The sequence below is a fragment of the Ogataea angusta genome (assembly GCF_019207475.1).
Source record: "Ogataea angusta isolate 61-244 chromosome Unknown 61-244_NODE_2_length_1002155_cov_89.706849, whole genome shotgun sequence".
NCBI lineage: Eukaryota > Fungi > Ascomycota > Pichiomycetes > Pichiales > Pichiaceae > Ogataea > Ogataea angusta.
In genome coordinates this window covers 447,879-468,083 of record NW_025065216.1, presented here as the reverse complement: position 1 = coordinate 468,083, position 20,205 = coordinate 447,879, and the positions used below count along the sequence as shown (strand labels likewise).

Here is a 20,205-nt window from a genome sequence, read left to right as displayed (position 1 = left end):
AACCATTCAACACTGAATACCGCTTTTGCTTGAATTCCCCGAAACCAAAATGGTAAGTATTTAAAGATGGGTTCTCCCAGACGGTATGGCTGAGAGACGTCAGTCATATGCGAATTAGTTCGAGACTGGAATTCTAACATGTTTAGGTGCTTTTCAAACGAAAGAAAGTAGAGTTCAGTCCGCCTCCGACTCTCCCACAGGACTTCGATTTATCAACTGAGGTTTGGTATATTCCTGAAACTGGAGAGTGGTTTTTAGATTACGATCAATACTTGAGTCGTATGGACTACTACAATATAAAGAAGTTTGTATGTGAAACGTCCGGAAACTCCAATTTCACATTTTTCGAGGCCCTCAAAGTTGAACAAAGTGAGATGAGCATGATGGAGGCAAGGTTTCCGGATCCAGTTAAGGAGCCAATTTTGCGTTACGTCTCATTTTCTACAACGCCGAGAATTGATGCATTGGTTGATGAGGTTTATGCAAAATTCAAGGACGATTTCTTTCCGGGAGACCAGGTAGTGGTCAAAACCGATACTGGCGACAAAGTACACGGAACTGTTCGCGAGAAAGCAAGATTTAATGCGATCACCTTGCCTGATGGAACCGTGAAAGAAGGCTACTGTTCATATCGAGTTCTTCTTCAAAATAACGAGGAAACTACCGTGAACTCCATTTCACAGATCGCAAGAGAAAGGAACTCCTTCACTAAATGGTACGTCAAAGCATTTTTGAAGATGAGTCTCACTAGATCCACGAAACTTGGTTCTCCCTGGGTCTTGAAAGACTCAGTCGCAAAGAAATACAGGATTTCATTGGAGTACCCTGATCATCTCAAACAATATGAACATCCAAAAGACTCGCTAAGAAAAGCCACGCTCACCAATAAACTCAAAGCCAATGAGCATATATTTGATAACCTCAAAGAAACTCCGCCCACCGCCCATGAACAAGAGAATGGGTTCACGTTGCAGCTATGGAAACAAAAATGGTACGACGCTCTCAAACACTGCACAGTTTATTTTCAGGACACTCCAGACAGTGATGCCGACCCAGAGATCAAACAGAAGATTCTCACCCTTTTCCAATACTCAAGCGTCAAAGTTCTGCCAAAATTCGACCCAAAGACGGTCAACTTTTTGGTCACTTCTATCCCCTACTCTCCTAAAGCCACCTACACGCCTGACAATATATTTTATCATGTTCTCGATAACAAAATCAAAGTCTGGCATTACGAAAAGTGCTTCCGGTTTTTTAAGAGCTTGAACATTACGTATAGAAAGATTATGGCAGCTCAGACCCAAATGGATGAGAACTCGGCATCTCCTGACGTGGCGTCTCCTAATCCTAATAATGGGTACGTTGATATATTGCCTGCGCCTGGGTCGAGAGCACAAGCTACAACTCCTTTGGATTCAAGAAGCTCCACTCCTATCAATGTGTTTAATGGTAGCAAGTTCAGACCACCAGGCCTTATTGATGATTTGAAGCTACCGTTCCGTGGAGTTTCAAAGTCACGTCCTAAACTCATTAAACTTCCAGGGGTGCAAGATAGTTCCGACATTCTGGAGTCTTGGATATTTCTAAATATGTATGCGAGAGCACTGATCATCGACAATTTCACATTTGATGATTATTTCGCTGCATTGAGATGGGAAGATGAAGAGACTGTCTGTCCTTTACTTATGGAGATTTACTGTGGTATGTTCAAGGCTTTTATGGATGGTAGACGTCGTGTTTTAGTTACGCTACCAAAAGAGAACGCTCTTGACAATGGCGATGATGACGACAAACTGAATGATGACGATCAGCCTGACGATGATAGCTCCGAGATCAAAACGGAGTCACCTAAAGCTCTCGCGCAAGAAGAAGGTGAGAAAGCCGAACTTTCTCATGAAGAAGACGAAGCCGAGGAGGAAATCATCAATCACAATGCATATTCTTTCCTCAGATACAAAAACCGTCCATGGGAAGATAGATTGGCAACTCGCCAATTCAAAGAGGGAAATTGGCTCATGGTGCTGATTGGAATTATGGCGATGGTCGAGTTCCTGCCAGAGTACAAAGATGACATCAATCGTATATTCGAAATACTTGCCCCAGCCGAAGAAGCATCAACCCCTGAAACATTGCAACACAACTACTTTAAAAAGCTTTCGGCCGAAGATCGTGCGAAGACCATTGCTATAGTGATGTCGCTGCTTTTAAATGGTACTGTAATCAGATCTCATATCGAAAAATGTCTGGAAGATGCAACTGCACTTAGGCGTGACCGACTTGAGCTCATTAAAGAGTTCAAAGTGATTATGGATCAGGCTATTGTTATTCAAAAGAACATCATCGAGACTCTCAAGCCCATCACCACTGCTCAAATTAAAAACTGGAACCATGACCCTGAAAAAACACAAGAGCTCATCGAACAAAAGAAAAAGGTTAGTAGGCTGGGATTCAGCTACCTTCCGCCTGAACCGACCACTTTGGAGAAGGCCGTTTGCGCAAGCAATCCGGAGTTCATGAAACTCATTAAACAAAGGGTGGAGAAGGTGAAAGAAATTGATGAGATGAAACAGAAGCGTAGAAACCTTGAGAAAAGCTTAAATGAAATCGATTGTCAAAGAATTTGCTACATTGGACGGGACAGATTTTACAACAGATATTGGTGGTTTGAAAAAAATGGTCTCCCCAACTTGAGTTCAGCCGCTCACCATGACGACGAAGAAGATGATGGAGCCGACATGAGCGACGCTGGATCTGAGTATGAAGAGGAATCCTATTTAATGGGTCGTTTGTGGATCCAAGGTCCTGGTGATGAAGACCGTAATGTTTTCCTAAAGTTCGATGACGATCAGTTGAAGAGTTGGAACGAGATAGTGCAGGTACCTTTGAAAGATTCTAGAGATAACAAGGACGATGGGATCAATCCGACAGATAAGCTGAATGATTTAACAAATGTGGCTGATGTTGAAGTTAGAGAAGGTGAACAAGAGATGGAATCAGTGAGAAAAGCTCATTTTGTTCAGGCTGCGCAAGCTCTCTTTGGTCTCAAGTTTGAAAAAGGAGAAGTGAGAGATGAAAAAGGATTTGTGGTTGTGGACAAATATGGCTCTACCATAGAGAGACAATTTAGTCCTATTGAGCGAAAAGTTTTAGAAGAAGGCAGCGATATCCTGATATCCTCATCTGACTGGGGATACCTTGAGCGTCCAGAGCAAATTGAGGAGCTCTTGAGATGGCTGAATATCGAGGGGGAGCGCGAAAAGCATCTCCGCAAAAAGATCGTGGATCTTCAAGATCAAATTACGAACAGTTTGAGCTCTAGGGTTAAAACTGTAGGAATTGGCTGTAAGTCGGAGGACGAGGTTAAATTTGAGAAAATCATTGCTGAAACAGAAATAAGTGATGATGATGAAGGCGGTGCCGAAGAACAGGGCTCTCAGGGCGAGACAGATGGCGACAAAGCATCCACGCGTTCCGAGGCCAAGAAACGGAGGCGTGAAGATGATGAAGTTCGCATGCCCAAACGAACCAGAAGAGGCGGACAGCGCGATTTGGAGAAACAAATGATGAAAGAGCGTCAAGCGAGATTGGACAGACTGGAACATGCAAGAGAAATGCTGCAATCTTTGAGGACAGACAGAGACAGGCAAAATTTACTATCATGGGTGAATTCTCGCGCAGTTGAAGCTTACGGCTATTCCCATTATGATGGTCCCAAAATTGCTGCAAAGTCCATAGGAAGAGGCCGTAAGAAGACTAGAAGATAGGTGTGGTTGTACTCATAATAAAGATATCAAAAAAGTTGGAGTGTGCAGTCCAATAAAATTCATATTAGATGTAAAAATGAAAAATAAATTTTCCTATACGGATTGTTTTGAAATGATTCCGAGACAGGTTTATAGGACTGCTGTTAAACAACATAGAGCCCACAGTCTTGCTGGTAGAAGGCTACAGTCGAATAGGGCGTCTCCGAAAGAGCTGGCGTTGCAGTCCCATCTGCCTAAAATAGAAAATCCAGATACCCCAGATAGAGACATAAATCCTAAAAGAAAACTTCCAAAGCCAGCTTATGAGTCCGAAAACTTTAAGGTGCCTGAATGGAAGCGTGCTTTTGGAGAGCTGTTTATAAATGTGTTCCGTATTGATATGGATAATGTGAGGGCTGGAACAATGGGAGGATCGAAATACTATTATATGTGCAAAGATCAAGGATTACAGTTCAAGGATGAGCCGTTATCTGAAACAGCCGTGTTTTGGTACCAAACTCTTGGTTTACCTAGAACATTTGGTCAATGGTTCCAGATCACTGGCCTTCATGTGTGGTTACTTTTTGTTAGAATGAGGGCCATGCCATTCAAAGTCGGGAAAAACTATCAACAAAAGCTCGTGGACAAGTTCTTCAAAGATATTGAGCTCCGACTCAGCGAGGAAATGAATATTCTCTCAGGACAAATTAGAGAAAGTTACATGAAAGACTTCCATTCGCAACTTTTAGGAATAACATTCTCTTACGATGAAGCTCTTGCATCGAACTCAGACAGCGTATTAGCTGCTGCACTCTGGAGAAATGTGTTCAATGGTGACAAGAATATAGACAACGTCAAATTGGAGGCCCTTGTGAGGTATGTGAGGATGCAATTATACATTTTGAACAAAATCAGTGATAGAGCTTTCGGTTTTGGCGATTTTGAATTTGTCGCACCGAATGAGACCATCGAACCACTGACACCGCAAGAAGAAGAGAAATTGAGGGAGGCAACCCGTCAAAAGTATGAACCGCAGAACGGTAAAATCCTGCCGAGTAACCGCTCGAGCCTTTCGCTAGACGAATGATTTTTGTATATAAGAAATTTGAAGAAAAAATAATTATCTGTATAGTTCGTATGAGACTTACACCGTTGTTAATACAAGAAGCGCCCTGTTTTCGAAATCCTGCAGGCGACCACGTTCTAAGCTTGCGAGGCTTGCAAATAACATTCATCGAGAGCTTCAATGAATATGATGATGTCAACGAAGCTTTGGACTTGACAAACAATGAGATACGCACACTTAGTTTCAACACCCGCTTGAAGAGGCTCAGAACTCTCTTACTTGCTCGCAATCAAATTATCGATATAGACGCTAACATCGCTGCACTGCTGCCTCATCTCAACACATTGTCATTAGTGGATAATAACATTTCAGACTTGACAAATTTACTTCCTTTGAGGCACTGCCGCAACCTGGAAAACATATACCTCACCGGCAATCCAGTCACATCCTCAAAATACTACAGGGAGTTTATTGTCTGGTTAGTGCCCGGATTAACTGTGCTCGATTTCGAACGTGTGAAGCCGCAGTTGAAAAAGTCCGCTGAGGAATTACTTGGCACATTTGACCAGCCGACCACGCTAGCATTAAAGCTCCTAGACAATAAAGAATTGGAGCCTCTAAAAGAGCCTATTTCTACAACAACACAGCAATCAATTAGACTCACAGAAGAAGAACGGTCCAAACTGGAGGCCGATTTAATGAACGCTACTAGTCTTGATGAAATCGAGCGCATAGAACTAGCTTTGAAACCAGGCTACATAGAGTAGACAATAATTACATTATTGTTGCATTCGTACCTAAATATGTCAAGACAGCATATCTTTGATTGACATTCGAGAATCCTTCAATTTGTCATCGAGGCCAAGTAATCCAAACTTCGCACCATTCAGCGCAACCTTGTTTAGAGATAAAACGTCGGGCAGCACATCTATTACGCTTTCGTCATTTTTCTTTCTAACGAAGCATTGGTGACATACTTCACCCTGGCTGCCTTCCTCTTTGTACCAGCTCAGAGATCTTGTGTTATGGCAGTGCTGGCATTCATGAGGAACAGGTACAGGAAGCTCAACAAGCGGAGTGCCTCTTCCAATCAACTCAAGAGATTCTTTGTAAACTTGATGCCAGTATTCCCCTGTTGCCCCAGATTTATTTTGTTTAAGCTCTGTGCAATATAGTTTGATGAGTGGCTGCTCCTTCTTTCCTTTACTCTTTGCAGGAGCGCGTAAAGGAACAATACCTGTTACCAAATGATCGCAGCATACAATCCGGGGCACTGGCCGCAGAGATTTGTTGATATCCTTCACTTTAACATTGGATGTTCTATCAGGTATCAATTCAAATCCAACAACGCAGCCCTTAGTATCTAAGCAACATGTTACGTGCATTGGCTTTTGGCAGATTTTACAGCCATGAAGACTGCCACCACATCCACAGATGGTGCATCTTTTACCTGAGTTTTTCAAAAGAGAAAGCTCTGTACCAGACACTGGTTGCAAAGAGTTGGACCCAAATTCGCAAAAAGGATCGAATACCGCACAGATTATATGGCACCAATTACCATTGACCGTTCTCTTCAGGGCATCCGGGTATGAGCTAGGAAATCCTGATTTACCTCCCCTACTGTCCTTCTCCTTTGCTGGACACAGAACACATTTGTAATGAGTGGAGTACAGAGGGTGCAGGTCGTTTGAACAAGCATCGCAAAGCCACTTGTAAGTGCTCAATTCCGTCAGCGGTTCCATATTGGTATCTCCATAGCATGATGCATGGACATTCAAGCCACATGAAGTGCAAATCAGGATCTCTTCGGCCATTCCCTGCTCTCTGCATACGCAGCATGCACGATTAGTATTCGCAAATGGCGGTTTGTACTGTTTCTCTTCCGTTAACTGAACCTTCGGTAGGGTGATATCGAACTTGCTTTCGTAGCGAGATTCCAGCGGAAGAGGTTTTTGCTTTTTGATCTTCCTTTCGGGAAGCTCCTCGGAAAGTCTTTTATTCACACTCTGAGTTTCTTCACTTTTTCGCAATTCTGAGTATGGTAAAGTAATGGTTAAAGATTGTTTCTGAACTGATTCTGATTTTGGAGGTTTTTTGACCTTGATTGACTTCTTCTTTGATTTGTCCTCGAATAGATCTTCAGATGAATCTATATCTTCCTTAATTTTTGATTTGCTTCTTCGCGAGTTATCCGACTTCTTATCACAGTCGGCATATTTGTGAGGGCGGAGTTGATACTCATCTCTTGCCTTGATAATTTTGCGAGCATCCTCATACAGCTCAAACTCAATTTTGCGCTTCCAGCCATTTCCGCCCCGTTGACTTTGTTTGCGCATAATCTCATAAGGATCTTCCCACTCTACACCATATTCTCTCCATAGACGGGCACATCGTAAGCAAAGGCCTGGAAACACCTGATCGTATGATTCTGGAAGGGTAGTTCCTGAAAGTTTGTACCATTTCTTGGACACTCTTGTATGACAGTGCTTGCACACAAAGGTCACATTGTTTTTCTCAATTTTCTCTATACTATAAGAAGAATCATCCTCAGGATCGTTAACATCAACACCGTCTGCTTTTGCAAGTTTTGTCAAACGGTTTTTAGGTCTGCCTGCGTAGTTATCCCAAATCAAATGGCCGTTTTTAGTTTTTTTCCAAAGGTAGTAAAATCTAACAATCATAGCTGACGACTGGGTCTTGACGTCTTTGAAGACTGGGAATAGCTCACTTCCATTTATCTTGACAGACTCCTCGAACCTCTGGACTTCTTCAGGTGTAAAAGTTGGCTCCTTCAAAGATGCTCTGGTAAATCTCGATACTTCCTGTAATGCTTTTTCAGGATTATAGTCATTATGCATCAAAGTTTTTAGTGCAGCATCAATGAAATTGGGTGTCGTGGGAATCATACCTAGCCTCTCCACAAAAGGCTTTGCATCTGCCAGATATTTTTCAACCATACCATCATCGTTTTCAGGTTGTTTCCAAAGGAGCTCGCTCGTAGCATCCGTGCCTCGCTCCACATATCCTTTGGGCTTCGGTTGGAGCCATCTAGGCAAGTCATCAGGATCATAATCTCTATACTTCTCCGGCATTGGAAAACTACCGCAGCCTTCCTCAGTCTGCGATGGAGTCTTCTTTTTGGTATTCTTTTTGCGACTTCTGGCCTTTGAATAGCTGGAGTCGTCATAGTATACCACCGGGTGGGCATACCAATCAACAATCCCCGTAAACTGGTGTTTTGATCCCAGTCTCGATGCTGCCCGCGGATATGGTCGGTCTTGAAGATCTAGCGCGTCTTCTAATTTGGCATGCATACCCAGATATCTGTATGGCCACTCTTCTAGCTCTCTCCTTCTTTCAAAACTTAGATTCTTATCTGCTTCAAGAAATGCGATGGCAAGCTCCTCGTACCGTGCAAGCTTGCCGTTCGGTGGTTCTGTTTCATTAGTTTGTATGGATTCAGACCTGGATTCTGCTTCCATGGGCGTCTGGGAGCTAGAAACGTCCTCACTTGCATCAGAGTCTTCGTCCTTCATCGATGCTGCAATCTGTGAAGGAAGACCGCTGTGGAGCATGTGACCCCGTTTCTCTGACAACTCTTCCTCCAGTTCTTTATTGCAAGCAGCACAAAACCATGCGAAACCTCTTTTGGGTTTGTTCATGATGGGTGGGTCCACACAAAGCAAATGGTAAATTTTTTGGCACCTCAAGCATTGTACTGAATCAGAGGATGCGGCCCACTGCATACACTTTTCGCAATTTTTGGGGTCCGACAAAAGATCCTGGCCTCGTCCCACTTCGACAAAAATATATTCATAGCGTTTTGTGAGAGCTTTATAGTAATTTGGCGGCAAGTTCGTGAGCTTGATTGTTGGAAGTACGTCGTACATTTTCACCATGTATCTATCGTAAAGCTTTTCAAAGTAAAAACAGTGGGGGATCATTCGGTATGCATCCAAATCTTCGATTTCTGCTCGGTGTTTGACGGTAACGAAACCTCGAAAACTTGGAATTGGACATTCATCCATATGTAGAGATGCAAATAGCAATCTTGAATCAGGGGACTTTCTGTTGAGATCGCGTGGCCGATAAAACCAGCATACCTCGAAGTTATAATTTTTTGCGCTTTTGGTGGCATTGTCCTTTTCTTTCCGAGCAAAACCCTTTATTCTCGCAATGTAGTATGGCTCTCCAGGAGGCTCACAAATCATGTATATGAAATCTCCCTTCTTTATTCTGGTTCCATCCTTAAGTGTGAGAACGTTGTTTTCCACTTTTGCGCCCTTGAGATCAAGCAAAACGTTGAAATCTTGATTACACTTTGGCTGAAAGTTCGTCGGTACCACTTCGTCAACCGGGACATATTGGGATTTGTCCTGGCTCCTGTTCTTAGCTACTAGCTTTGTAGGAGTCTCGGGCCTCGAAGGCTCGGATTTGTTGGCGGCCTTCCTGATAGCATTAGCTTCTCTCTCTTGTTCTTGCACAAGGTCAAGTTCGCTTTTTTCCTTGTAGTTGACGTTAACGGTTGTTTTCCGTTTGGGACGAGCGGAGTCCATTATCAGTGTGAGTCGATTATCACGCCCAGCCTTTGAGATATAACGAAAGCAGGAGTAAGAAGATAGCAGAGGAGACCGTGGCGTTGAAAGGAAAAGATATTTTGCGTGCAAAAAATCACTGCAAGTCTGGCGCACGCCTAAAGGGAGATGCACGTTAGACATTAGTAGGCTCATCTACTGCTATATATGATTACATTCGTCCAAGCTATATGGACATTGTCTAATATGAAACGCGCGACAGCTTGTTAAGTCACTTTCACAGAGCTGCAGACCATGCAATATCAACACTGCGACAAATAAGCGGAAACCGCGTGCAAGGTGTGAGTTTGCAGGCTGTTGTTGTGGCCGGCAATAGTTCTCATGCAGACAAAATTATCCTTGTGCTCTTCAAATTCTTCCATGTAGGTAGGAGACTACGGCAAAAAGAGAAGCGTTTTCCGAGTTCATAATGTGAACCGATTGATGTGCGCCCGTTGAAAAGCAAGACTGTCACTGAGGCGACACTGAGCGGCCGAGTATATCTTCCTTGCCCCAATAGCGGCGTTGCATGAACAACGGATGCAAAGATACTGAACAGTTTGATTTAAAGTTTTTGGGTGTAAAGATGTGAATGCCCAAACTTTTACGAAAACAACTAATGGACCAAGACAGAGGCGTGCCCGATATCCCTGGGGATTTGGTATCTCCTGAGGTCTCAGACTACTTGAAGTCACGGGTATCACGAATTTTGAGAACAAGATTTAATTCCTTTCCTGGTTCTCAACCGGTGAGCTTTGCAAGAGAGCATTTGACAACTCTAAAAAACAAAGACTATCTTGTCTGTGAAAAATCCGATGGATTGCGATGTTTGCTTTTGGTAATGATCAACGAGGATACTGGAGAAGAGGGGACGTTTCTTATCAACAGAGAAAACCAATATTACATAGTTCCTGGGTTCCATTTCCCGAGGACCAGCAAAAACTTCGACAGCTCGCATAATGGTACAATCGTTGATGGTGAGCTGGTTTGGAGCAAGAATCCAACCACTGGAATCAAAGAAATTAGGTATCTAATTTTCGATTGCCTTGCTATGGACATGAACAGTGTCATGCACAAAAACTTATGGAAAAGACTGTATCACGCACAGCATGAGTTTCACAAGCCATACATGGATCTTCGGCGGGCGTTTCCAGACGCTTGTGCTCAATTTCCTTTCAAGCTCGATTTCAAGAATATGACACAACCCTACAAAATCCGCAAGATATTCCAGGAAATGAAAAACTTGACGTACGTTTCTGATGGTTTGATCTTGACTTCTTGTGACACTCCTTATATTCCAGGGACAGATACCAATTTACTCAAGTGGAAGCCTGCAGAAGAGAATACAATAGATTTGAAGCTAAAGTTGGAATTTCCGATATACGTTGACGAGTCCCTACCCAAGCACGATCCGAACCGGGAATATTATGACTACGATGCAAAACCTACCATCAAATTGTATGTCTGGAAGGGTAAAGACGAGACCGAAGACGAATCCATAGAAGAGAACATTCAAAGGAATGATGGAGAATATGTGAACAGCTTCAGCGGTTACGAAGAATGGGATAAGTTAACGATTACGGACGAGGAATGGGAAGATTTGAAGAAAACAGGGGAGCCCTTCAACGGACGAATTGCAGAAGTTAGAAGAAACGAGAAGGGTGAGTGGAAACTTCTTCGTTTCAGAGACGACAAGATCCATGGAAATTATATCAGTGTTGTCTCAAAGGTGCTAAAGTCCATAGACGATTCTGTGAGTAAGGAGGAGCTCATAGCTGCCGAGGACGAGATCAGGGCCAGATGGATGGAGAGAGAAAAACTGAAACAACAGTATGCTCAACACGCGCAACACACGCATTCGCAGCAGTCTCATCCCAAGCCTCAACCCGCCCCTCCTCAGAAACGCAAAATAGAAGCGCCTTCAAAATCTGAGGACGATGATGAATACTACGAATCAGATGGTTTTGAAGAGTTGCCAACATACACCAAAACAAACAGTCCAAAGTATGGAGACGTGGAGCTTTCAAATAAGCGAAGGCATGAGTAACTAAACCAGTTGTATATTAATGCATCTCTATGTACAATCTTTTTCATATGTAAGAAAAAACACAGTTCTTATAGAGCTCGCGTGGATTTCCATTTCCAGAGAGCAAGTACTCCATTTCGGATAGTCTGGGCAAAACCTCCTGAATATCGTCCTGTCTTGAGAATCCTCTCTTTTCAACTTCATGGGGAATCACCTTACATTCCAGCATGTGCTCCACAAGAGCACGAACCTGTTCTTTGCTCAATCTATTGATGTGCATATGTTCTGGCTTGCCGTTTCTAGCTAGCTGTTCAGTGAATTTGCGATCCCACTGATCAAACTTGGCGTAGTAATCTGGCTCCCGTAATCCAAGCGCAACAGGGATGGTGTCATTATCCTTGTGGTCAAACTTTGTCGCCGTGACAATTGCACCTTTCTCGAATGTCTTGTCACCGCTGATAAAATCCACAAAAGTCTTCAGCAGTTTGAATTTTTGGAAATAGATTGGATTGTTGTTCTTGTCTCTGTACTTAGTGTTCGCATAGTGACAAAGGGCACTGAAGTTGTCAATCGTCAAGAACACAGGGATGCTTTTCTGAGCAGCAAGTTCGTCCATCAAAAACTGAAAGATATTGGCACGGCTCACTGCAGGGTTATACAAAAGTTTTCCTAGAACTTCACGTAGAGTGTTATTCTCGGTGAAACCAATGGGTTTTTGCTTCTTGGTTGATTCAAAAACTGGAGAGTATGGTTTCGAAAGGTTTATTTTATTGAAAACATTCTTGTTCAATGCAAACCACTTCTTGAGCAAGTCTCTGGTAGCCATTGGCTGTTCATACAACCCTGTTGCACTGTTGTACTTAAAATCACTGGAACCGTCAACAAGAGCATCCATGTTCGAAATATGAAGAATTACACTGTCTTGTTCAAGTGCTAGAGCATGAAATTGTGTAAGCATCGTCGATTTACCAACCCCCAAATCTCCCGTTATGATCAGTCTGTTTTCTTTCGATGAAGAAGTCAAGCTCTTGGTGAAAAACTCATGAATTTGACTAGTCTCAACTCTTCGCGATAAAGTAATAGGCCTGGAGTACAGTTCGTTGAACTGGTTTGGTTTGAATGCACCAAGGATATGCAATTTCTGGTAACTTGTTCTCTTGAATTTAGCAACCTCATCAAGGTGCAAATTTTCAGCAGAAAACACTGGAAGTTTCTCGTGAACTTCCTGATCAGTGGCGCTCTTCCTGTAATTCTCAGAAACTAAAAGTTTGTTGAATCTTTTATCCTTGCCGGGACCTTTTCTGTTTTTGGACGGATCGTATTTAGTTTTTCTGCTGAAGGACTTGGATTTGTAGACTGCAAGCTGAAGCGTAGAGCTCGAAAATGTACGCCTTTGGGAAAGGTGGGTAAGCCCTGAAGGCCGAAACATTCTGTGTCCTTCAAAATCGCTTTTCTTTCGAAGTTTTTTTTCGCTTTCAAATTAAACTCGACGAGTTTTACGTAATAACTAATAAAGTCAAATTAAGTATTATTACATAAAAGCTAGGTCAGAGGCGAGAGGAATTAGATTAGCCACTGCCCAGTATCTCAACATAAATAACATTCATAGCGTGCTCGGGGTGTCATTTAGATGTTGAAGACCTTCTTGAACTTGGCAAGATACTTTTTCAAGCCGGTCTTGGTCTCCTCAGTCTTAGCAGTCTCCTGAGCTTTACCCTCAGCATCAGTAGCAGCACTGTCAGACTTGTCTTTGGAGTCACCTAATGCAGCAGCAGTCTTATCCTTCACGTCGTCAACGGCAGTCTCAGCCTTGTCTTTAGCATCGTTCAGAGCAGACTCGCCTTGTTTCTTAGCATCCTCAAGAGAGGATTCAACCTTGGACTCGAACTCCTTCGCGGAGTCAGTGACGGTTTTGCCGGTTTCGTCAGCTTTGGTTTCAGCGGTGTTGATAGCGTCAGTAGCTTTGGTCTTAATCTATAGAGTGTTAGTTTACTACCACATTGAGTAAAAGAACATACCTCTTCAGAGGACATTATAAAATTTGTTTACTATATTTACAAACGTTTGGTTTCATTGCCCTTTATATACACATACCAGCCACACAGTACTAAAATCAGGTAGCATTATTATTGGAAGGCTGTGGAATTGAAAGGAACAAACGAATACAGGTAATTCTATTGTGGCATGTTATTATACTTTCTGACATTGATAGGTAGATATGTGTTGCGCACTACCTTGTGTAACTTTTTTGGCAATGGATCGGCCATTAGGGGAACGTAAATCGCGTGGCTAGTTTTGTTACAATAACATCACCTACTGAAATTATGTACGTATGATTTATCTTTGAAGCAGTTTTTTCTAGCCAGCCGTATATAATTGTTTACGTCACGTGCTATACGCGTTCACACACCATCATCTTCTTAGACCGATAGAAAACCTGATGCAACCAAAAACCTTCATCCGTACACCAGATGCCTTTGGGTAGGAAAAAATTTTCGGTGTAACAGAACAGATTAAGGCGTCAGAAAAACTTGGCGCGGCCAGGATTAACGGCAAACTGCCTACTTTTCTCAGCTGGCGGTTTGCGGGAAAAGTGTAAAAATTGAGTACCGCCATTTTCATATTCTAGTGTTTTAGAATTATATTTAACAGCACCTTAGCATATTTTTAGTTCTCTGGAGTATTCATATCTGACTCAAGATGGATTTAAGGGTCGGCAGAAAGTACCGGATCGGCAGAAAGATCGGGTCAGGTTCTTTCGGTGATATCTATCTTGGTACAAACATTATTTCCGGTGAGGAGGTCGCTATCAAGCTAGAGAACGTTAGAGCCAAGCACCCGCAACTAGAATACGAGGCGAAAGTCTACAAGGCTCTTTGTGGAGGAGTTGGCATTCCTTTTGTTAGATGGTTCGGAACCGAATGCGATTACAACGCTATGGTTATCGATCTTCTCGGACCATCTTTAGAGGACCTTTTCAACTATTGTAACAGAAAATTCTCATACAAGACTGTCCTTTTGCTTGCGGATCAGCTGCTCTGCAGAATTGAATTCATACACGCCAGAAGCTTCATCCACAGAGACATTAAACCCGACAATTTCTTGATGGGCATTGGCAAAAAAGGCTCACAAGTCAACGTGATCGACTTTGGACTTGCAAAGAAGTTCAGAGATCCACGGACTCATCTTCACATTCCTTACAGAGAGAACAAAAATCTTACTGGAACAGCAAGATATGCATCTATCAACACCCATCTCGGTATCGAGCAATCTAGAAGGGACGATTTGGAATCTTTGGGATACGTCCTCATATATTTCTGTCGGGGTTCTTTGCCATGGCAAGGTTTGAAAGCAGCCACCAAGAGACAAAAGTACGACCGTATCCTGGAGAAAAAGATGGCAACCCCTGCTGAAGTTTTGGCCAGAGGCCTTCCTCTTGAATTCAGACATTACCTGAACTATGTGAGAGCATTAAGATTCGATGACAAGCCTGACTATATTTATTTGAGAAAGATATTCAGACAATTGTTCATCAGGGAAGGATACCTATATGATTCGATTTTCGACTGGACCGTTTTCAAATACAAGTTGCATCAGCAGCAGCAGCAACAGCAGCAACAGCAACAGCAACAAAAGGCTATTCAAAACGGCGACGAAGCTGAAGGAAAACAGGAGGAGAAACAGGAGGAGAAATTAGACCCCACGCCATTACAACAACCATCACAGCAGCAGCAGCATACTCTCTCATCGCAACAACAATATTATCAAGATCCAGCCTCCAGCCCTAATGCCGTGAAACCACTATTACAACAATCGCAAAGCCAAGCCCAACCAGTGCCTGATCCATCTCCATTACCTGCAGGCACTCAATACAAGAGCGTTCAACAAGGCTACAACAATAAAGCTGCTCCTCAATTCAATGCTCCGCAAAATCACGAACAATCGAACTTCAATCCAGCGTGGCTCTAGTTGTCAGTTCAGGTTAAGCTTATGTATATCAACTTCAATCTGGTACTCTTTTGTTGATAGTTTGGCTGATGTCTGTTTGTGCGTTCGTATAGTATATTTTAGCTTCTCTGGGCCAATATTCTCTTTGTCCATAATCAAATCAAATCTAATGTATGTAAACTCTAATCGTCGCGACTACAGTCGCATCTCGGACTTAATTTTGAAGTTGCCTTGGCGCAGAGTCTAGACTAGAAGTCTTTTACCCGGGTATGAAGAACCCCATAGATAAAGTATTTCGTTCCCTGAATTTTGTTAGAGGAATTAAAAGAAAGAGGGGCATGACAGATATCTTTTTCGGAACAACTACAACTCTCAACAGGTTTTCATTCCTTCGAGCCAACGATGATTTTATCTCCAGAACCATTGTCGATCCCCTTTCCCCTACACGTTTAGTATTTTACAAACAGGATGGCAAAAATGGGGTTCATCCTTATATGATTCAAAGAAGTGGCAAGTATGGCTTGCTTAACTTGCAGTTGAATACTCTTCCTTCACATCTGGTTCAGATTTTTCATGACTGGAGTGCCAAAAATTCAAAGAAAACGATCGATCTGAGAAACGATGTTACGTTGGTCTTCTTGGGTCTCGATGAAGACGGATTGGACGAAAAATACCTATTCAACGAGAACTCTTTGACCAGCTCATTCATATACCCAAATTCTTACAAGCTGAAAGATTATCCTCAATTCAAGTACGACAAATTCCAGGGGACTCCTTACTATGCAGTTGATGTCACACACTGTCAGCAACTCCAAAATTATCTGTCATCGTTTGAAGACGTGGATATTGTGAACAGCATGATGAGCATTTTAGCGGTGTCCAAAAATGAGTCGTCTTTGTTTGCATACTCTAAGATGTATATGGATTGGCTTATGAGAAATAGATTCTGCCCTGGCTGTGGACAGAAAGTAATTCCAGTGGACTCTGGAACAAGACTCTTATGTCAAACACCCAAAAATGAATGCCCTGTGAAAAGTTCTGCTGTGAGTAACGTTTGCTTCCCTCGTACAGATCCAGTCATTATCGTGGGTGCTGTCTCCTCTGACGGGAAGAAAATTCTTTTGGGGAACAACCAAAGACATCCTGCTGGTCCAAACGGGAAGAGAATGTTCTCTTGTATCGCTGGGTTTATGGAACCGGGTGAAACTATAGAAGAGTCCACACTTAGAGAAATTTGGGAAGAGACTGGATGTTCTGCGCGGGAGGTCAAGATAGTTGCAAGTCAACCTTGGCCGTTCCCTGCAAATCTTATGATTGGTTGTTTCGGAGTTGTTCATTTTGACGGAGTCAATGAACTGATTAACACAGAGCTGGATAATGAATTGGCCGATTGTAGGTGGTTTGATGCTGACGAGATCAAGACCCTTTTGAATGGCGGAGACCTTGAGGACGTTTCTCTTCCAATGGAAGGAAGTATCGCATACGAACTTATTAAGAGCCTTGCTCTTGGTAAATACTAGTGATTCCAATTTACAAAACGCACATAGACATATTTGGTCATACTCATTCATAACATTTATCGTTTTGCTGGAGCCTGTCCTTCTTGAGCTGCTTGGATAGCCTGCTGCTTGGCGATGTCCTCGGCAGTTGGCATTCCCTCAGTGAAGATCTTCTCCAGGGTTAACTTTTGATCGGCTAGCAGCTCTTTCGTTTTTTGTTGCTCTTCTTGCAACAGCTTCTCTCCATTCTCCTTCAGATAGTTGTACATATGAAGGTAATTTTTTTGCCCGTGTTCCCTTATTAGGTCCAAAGGCATCTTTCTAGGTCTCATTTGAGAGATACCCAGCAATGAGGAGGTAAGGGTGGAGCCATTGATTTGCTTCTGTTCTTTCTCCCATTGTTGTCTCAACTTCACCTCTCTCTCAGCAAATTCTTCGGGGATCTTCTTTTTATCTTTAAACGACGCCAAAACAGGTCTCACATCCTTGATTGGCTGGGTGGCCAGGTATTCAAGGAAAGGAATCAATCTAACAAGCTTGTCGTCCTTTTTGCCATCCCATTTATCAATAGGAATGGCGTTTTCAGGCTGCATAGAATAACACGATTCATCGGGATCAATAATGATCAGTTTTCCCAAGTCTCTGTTCATCAAACTCAAATCCTTGATGACTTTCCCATCTTTGGTCCTGCAAGCCTCGCGGAACAAAGAGTAGGAAATGAAAGCGTGATATGGGTCCAGCTTTGCAACAGCCGTTTCAGCGAATGCCATTGAAGATCTGGAGAAAATCACGATTTCATAGTATTGGGAAAGATAGCCCAAAAAGTAGTCAACCCCTGGTCTCTTGGCAGTCTTCCATCCTTTTTTGTGATCCCAGTCAGCATGAATAAGCAGATCATCAAGCTCTAACACCAACGTCAATGGATGTCTGTAGGGAGCAGGAGGAGGAGGCGGAAGCAGATCGGTGAATGCTGGTTCGGAGAACACGTTTGTGACTCCCCACAATCTCTTCTTAAATCTTGTCCACACGTTGACTGGATTTAGTCCATTCTCTTCGGGGTTGTACAGATCCTTCTCTTCTTCTGGGTCCCAGTCTCTGGAGTTGTAGACTCCTCCAGCCAAAGCGGCCCCTAAAACAGAGAACCAAAACATTTTGGCTAGTCTGTCTTTCTTCTTGTCCAAGGAGGATTTGACATTGTTTCTTCTCTTTCTAGGTTGACCAAACTCGTCTTCTTGTGGCTCGTGCCTTTTAGGTTCTTCTTGTGACTCTGTTTTAGGTTCAGAATCAATGCCCGCTTTGGCAAGAAGGTCCTCGTCCAAAATGGAGTCGACTTTTTGCTCGTCCTTTTTCTCACTGTAAAATCTATACTGAGACGCAATTAGGGTGCGTCTGGCAGCGATCGGTCTATGGGCAACCAAACGTGCACATCTGGCAGATTTTGCCACCAGGTTAATCATCTTATGTACAGGTAAGAGGCGAATTAAATTTGAAAATTTTTTTCAGTCCTCCAGATTACTAGCTTTTACAAATAGATTAGTCTGTTGCAGCTGTCAGGTCATCATCATCTCATGAGTCAATACTTGCGTAGACCTCTACGACGATGGTTTTAGAGCTGTCAATTGATTTAACCTTTCAATCCCAAAACTAATGAACTGTAACATTACCTAGTATCATAAGCTTGAAACCAAAAGGTGAGTAGTAGGGAAAAGTTTCGCCAGAAGTTAATTTTATATATTTGCCTGGTCGTGTACTATTATCATAACGGCAAAGATATTTCATAATTAATCTTTGCTGGCATGTCGGACCCGTTCGCTTCACAACTGAGCCAGTTCAAGAAGACTGTGCGCAACTCATCCACCACCCTTCCCTCACAGCGTCGCATAGTTGATAAATCCTATCTAAAGCGCTCGAACGATCCCGACAACGATAATGAAATAAAAAGACCGAGAACAAGCGACTATGATTCTGCTCCTGCAAGCTCTCTTTCCATACGTTTAATGACCGCATCCGACTTCATCAAAACCAGTGACCATCCAGTGAAAATAGATGAGCTTCAGCAGCATATCAAATGTAAGGTGGATCCTAAATTATTAAAGGTGCTCACGAACGTTGACAGAATCAAGTATGATCCTGTGAACCAAACACTTGAGTACCTTTCGTTGCATAACATCAAAACTGGGGATGATCTGATCAAGGTTCTTGAAAATCAACCCACTTTTTCTGGCCTTTCGGTGAAGCAGCTGAAGGACGGATGGAATGGATGTCTCGAGACTTTGGCACAGCTGGAGAAAGAAGAGAAGATAATTGTGCACAAGACTAAGAAAGAAAATGCACCACGTCACATTTGGTTGAATGTTGGGTTCTATAAACTTGAAAATGTGGTGGAGCCAGAATTCTATGATATGTGGGCAAAAATCAAGGTTCCCAAGGGTGATGATCTAGTAAGAAAATTGATTGAAACTGGATCAAAGCCTACCAATGTTGACCCAGATTCCATAAAGAATAGGAAAGCTGCTCCAGTGCAAGAAAGGAAGCAAAAGAAGGCGAGAAGAGGAAAGATCACGAACACACATATGAAAGGAATTCTCAAGGACTACAGTAAAATGTCATGATGTAAGTTTCTACCCAAATGACATCCAGAATTGAAAATTTCAGCTATAGTACATACTAGACTAATCTTCTGCGTCTTTCTTCTTTTTATCCTTTTTATGCTTTTTCTCCTTCTTTGGAGAGTCCTCGCTCTTTCTCTTTTGTGGTTTTGGTGTGGCAACAGATTTATCCTCCTTTTTAGCCTCCTCATAATTGTCTCTGCCATATCCTGTTGGAAAATGCCTCATTCTTAAATCGGCATGTTGCTCCACATCATGTCTTTGGGTCACTACCTTCGCGTAGTTGATCTCTGGAATCTTGACCTTCTCCGATACACTGTAAAATCTCGAAACCTCCAGTTTGGGAACAGGTTGAAGTGAGTTTTTGTTTTGTGCGCTCATTATTTTATACCTTCTCTTTAAGACGCTCTGCTCTGCCGCCGCAAGGTCTTCGTTCAATGCATAGTCGGTATCTTTCACCTTGAACTCAGTTGTTTGACCAACTCCAAGATTCACAGGGAGCTTTTTGAGTTTTTTGATATTGAAGTCTGAAGGCACCTGAATCAGCCAGATTTCTTTATTTTTCAAAGTTTTCGGCGACAGGTTTCCCATTATTTCCAAATTTTCCACCTTCGTGAATCCTCTAGGTGGTCGAAAACCAGAGAGCTCCTGATCAGAGAGATCAGAATCAGAATCTATCACTCTCTCGCTTGAAAGCTGGCTCATTGAATTGATTTTTTTTTTTTTTTTGAAATTTTTTA

At 42.6% G+C, this 20,205-nt stretch overlaps 12 protein-coding genes across 12 annotated transcripts; 7 read left to right on the top strand and 5 right to left on the bottom strand.

Moving 5' to 3' along the window:
* Window positions 1-281: 281 nt before the first annotated feature.
* On the top strand, window positions 282-3,764 carry KL928_001089 (uncharacterized protein; the record flags this gene model as incomplete). Its single annotated transcript, XM_043201415.1, has 1 exon — window positions 282-3,764. One exon carries the CDS (start codon window positions 282-284, stop codon window positions 3,762-3,764), a length of 3,483 nt encoding a protein of 1,160 aa, XP_043061548.1.
* A 112-nt stretch (window positions 3,765-3,876) lies between these two features.
* KL928_001088 (uncharacterized protein) lies at window positions 3,877-4,830 on the top strand (the record flags this gene model as incomplete). The annotated part of the gene is made up of 1 exon (XM_043201414.1): window positions 3,877-4,830. The coding sequence occupies one exon, from the start codon at window positions 3,877-3,879 to the stop codon at window positions 4,828-4,830; it is 954 nt and encodes a 317-aa protein (XP_043061547.1).
* A 50-nt stretch (window positions 4,831-4,880) lies between these two features.
* KL928_001087 (uncharacterized protein) lies at window positions 4,881-5,576 on the top strand (the record flags this gene model as incomplete). The annotated part of the gene is made up of 1 exon (XM_043201413.1): window positions 4,881-5,576. The coding sequence occupies one exon, from the start codon at window positions 4,881-4,883 to the stop codon at window positions 5,574-5,576; it is 696 nt and encodes a 231-aa protein (XP_043061546.1).
* Window positions 5,577-5,615: 39 nt separating this feature from the next.
* Window positions 5,616-9,365, bottom strand: KL928_001086 (uncharacterized protein; the record flags this gene model as incomplete). The annotated part of the gene is made up of 1 exon (XM_043201412.1): window positions 5,616-9,365. The coding sequence occupies one exon, from the start codon at window positions 9,363-9,365 to the stop codon at window positions 5,616-5,618; it is 3,750 nt and encodes a 1,249-aa protein (XP_043061545.1).
* Window positions 9,366-10,002: 637 nt separating this feature from the next.
* On the top strand, window positions 10,003-11,430 carry KL928_001085 (uncharacterized protein; the record flags this gene model as incomplete). The annotated part of the gene is made up of 1 exon (XM_043201411.1): window positions 10,003-11,430. The coding sequence occupies one exon, from the start codon at window positions 10,003-10,005 to the stop codon at window positions 11,428-11,430; it is 1,428 nt and encodes a 475-aa protein (XP_043061544.1).
* Window positions 11,431-11,473: 43 nt separating this feature from the next.
* Window positions 11,474-12,838, bottom strand: KL928_001084 (uncharacterized protein; the record flags this gene model as incomplete). The annotated part of the gene is made up of 1 exon (XM_043201410.1): window positions 11,474-12,838. The coding sequence occupies one exon, from the start codon at window positions 12,836-12,838 to the stop codon at window positions 11,474-11,476; it is 1,365 nt and encodes a 454-aa protein (XP_043061543.1).
* A 197-nt stretch (window positions 12,839-13,035) lies between these two features.
* KL928_001083 (uncharacterized protein) lies at window positions 13,036-13,533 on the bottom strand (the record flags this gene model as incomplete). Its single annotated transcript, XM_043201409.1, has 2 exons — window positions 13,036-13,383; window positions 13,504-13,533. 2 exons carry the CDS (start codon window positions 13,531-13,533, stop codon window positions 13,036-13,038), a joined length of 378 nt encoding a protein of 125 aa, XP_043061542.1.
* Window positions 13,534-14,109: 576 nt separating this feature from the next.
* On the top strand, window positions 14,110-15,378 carry KL928_001082 (uncharacterized protein; the record flags this gene model as incomplete). The annotated part of the gene is made up of 1 exon (XM_043201408.1): window positions 14,110-15,378. One exon carries the CDS (start codon window positions 14,110-14,112, stop codon window positions 15,376-15,378), a length of 1,269 nt encoding a protein of 422 aa, XP_043061541.1.
* A 317-nt stretch (window positions 15,379-15,695) lies between these two features.
* Window positions 15,696-16,877, top strand: KL928_001081 (uncharacterized protein; the record flags this gene model as incomplete). Its single annotated transcript, XM_043201407.1, has 1 exon — window positions 15,696-16,877. One exon carries the CDS (start codon window positions 15,696-15,698, stop codon window positions 16,875-16,877), a length of 1,182 nt encoding a protein of 393 aa, XP_043061540.1.
* Window positions 16,878-16,933: 56 nt separating this feature from the next.
* KL928_001080 (uncharacterized protein) lies at window positions 16,934-18,313 on the bottom strand (the record flags this gene model as incomplete). The annotated part of the gene is made up of 1 exon (XM_043201406.1): window positions 16,934-18,313. The coding sequence occupies one exon, from the start codon at window positions 18,311-18,313 to the stop codon at window positions 16,934-16,936; it is 1,380 nt and encodes a 459-aa protein (XP_043061539.1).
* Window positions 18,314-18,652: 339 nt separating this feature from the next.
* KL928_001079 (uncharacterized protein) lies at window positions 18,653-19,468 on the top strand (the record flags this gene model as incomplete). The annotated part of the gene is made up of 1 exon (XM_043201404.1): window positions 18,653-19,468. One exon carries the CDS (start codon window positions 18,653-18,655, stop codon window positions 19,466-19,468), a length of 816 nt encoding a protein of 271 aa, XP_043061538.1.
* A 60-nt stretch (window positions 19,469-19,528) lies between these two features.
* Window positions 19,529-20,170, bottom strand: KL928_001078 (uncharacterized protein; the record flags this gene model as incomplete). The annotated part of the gene is made up of 1 exon (XM_043201403.1): window positions 19,529-20,170. One exon carries the CDS (start codon window positions 20,168-20,170, stop codon window positions 19,529-19,531), a length of 642 nt encoding a protein of 213 aa, XP_043061537.1.
* Between the last annotated feature and the right edge of the window lie 35 nt (window positions 20,171-20,205).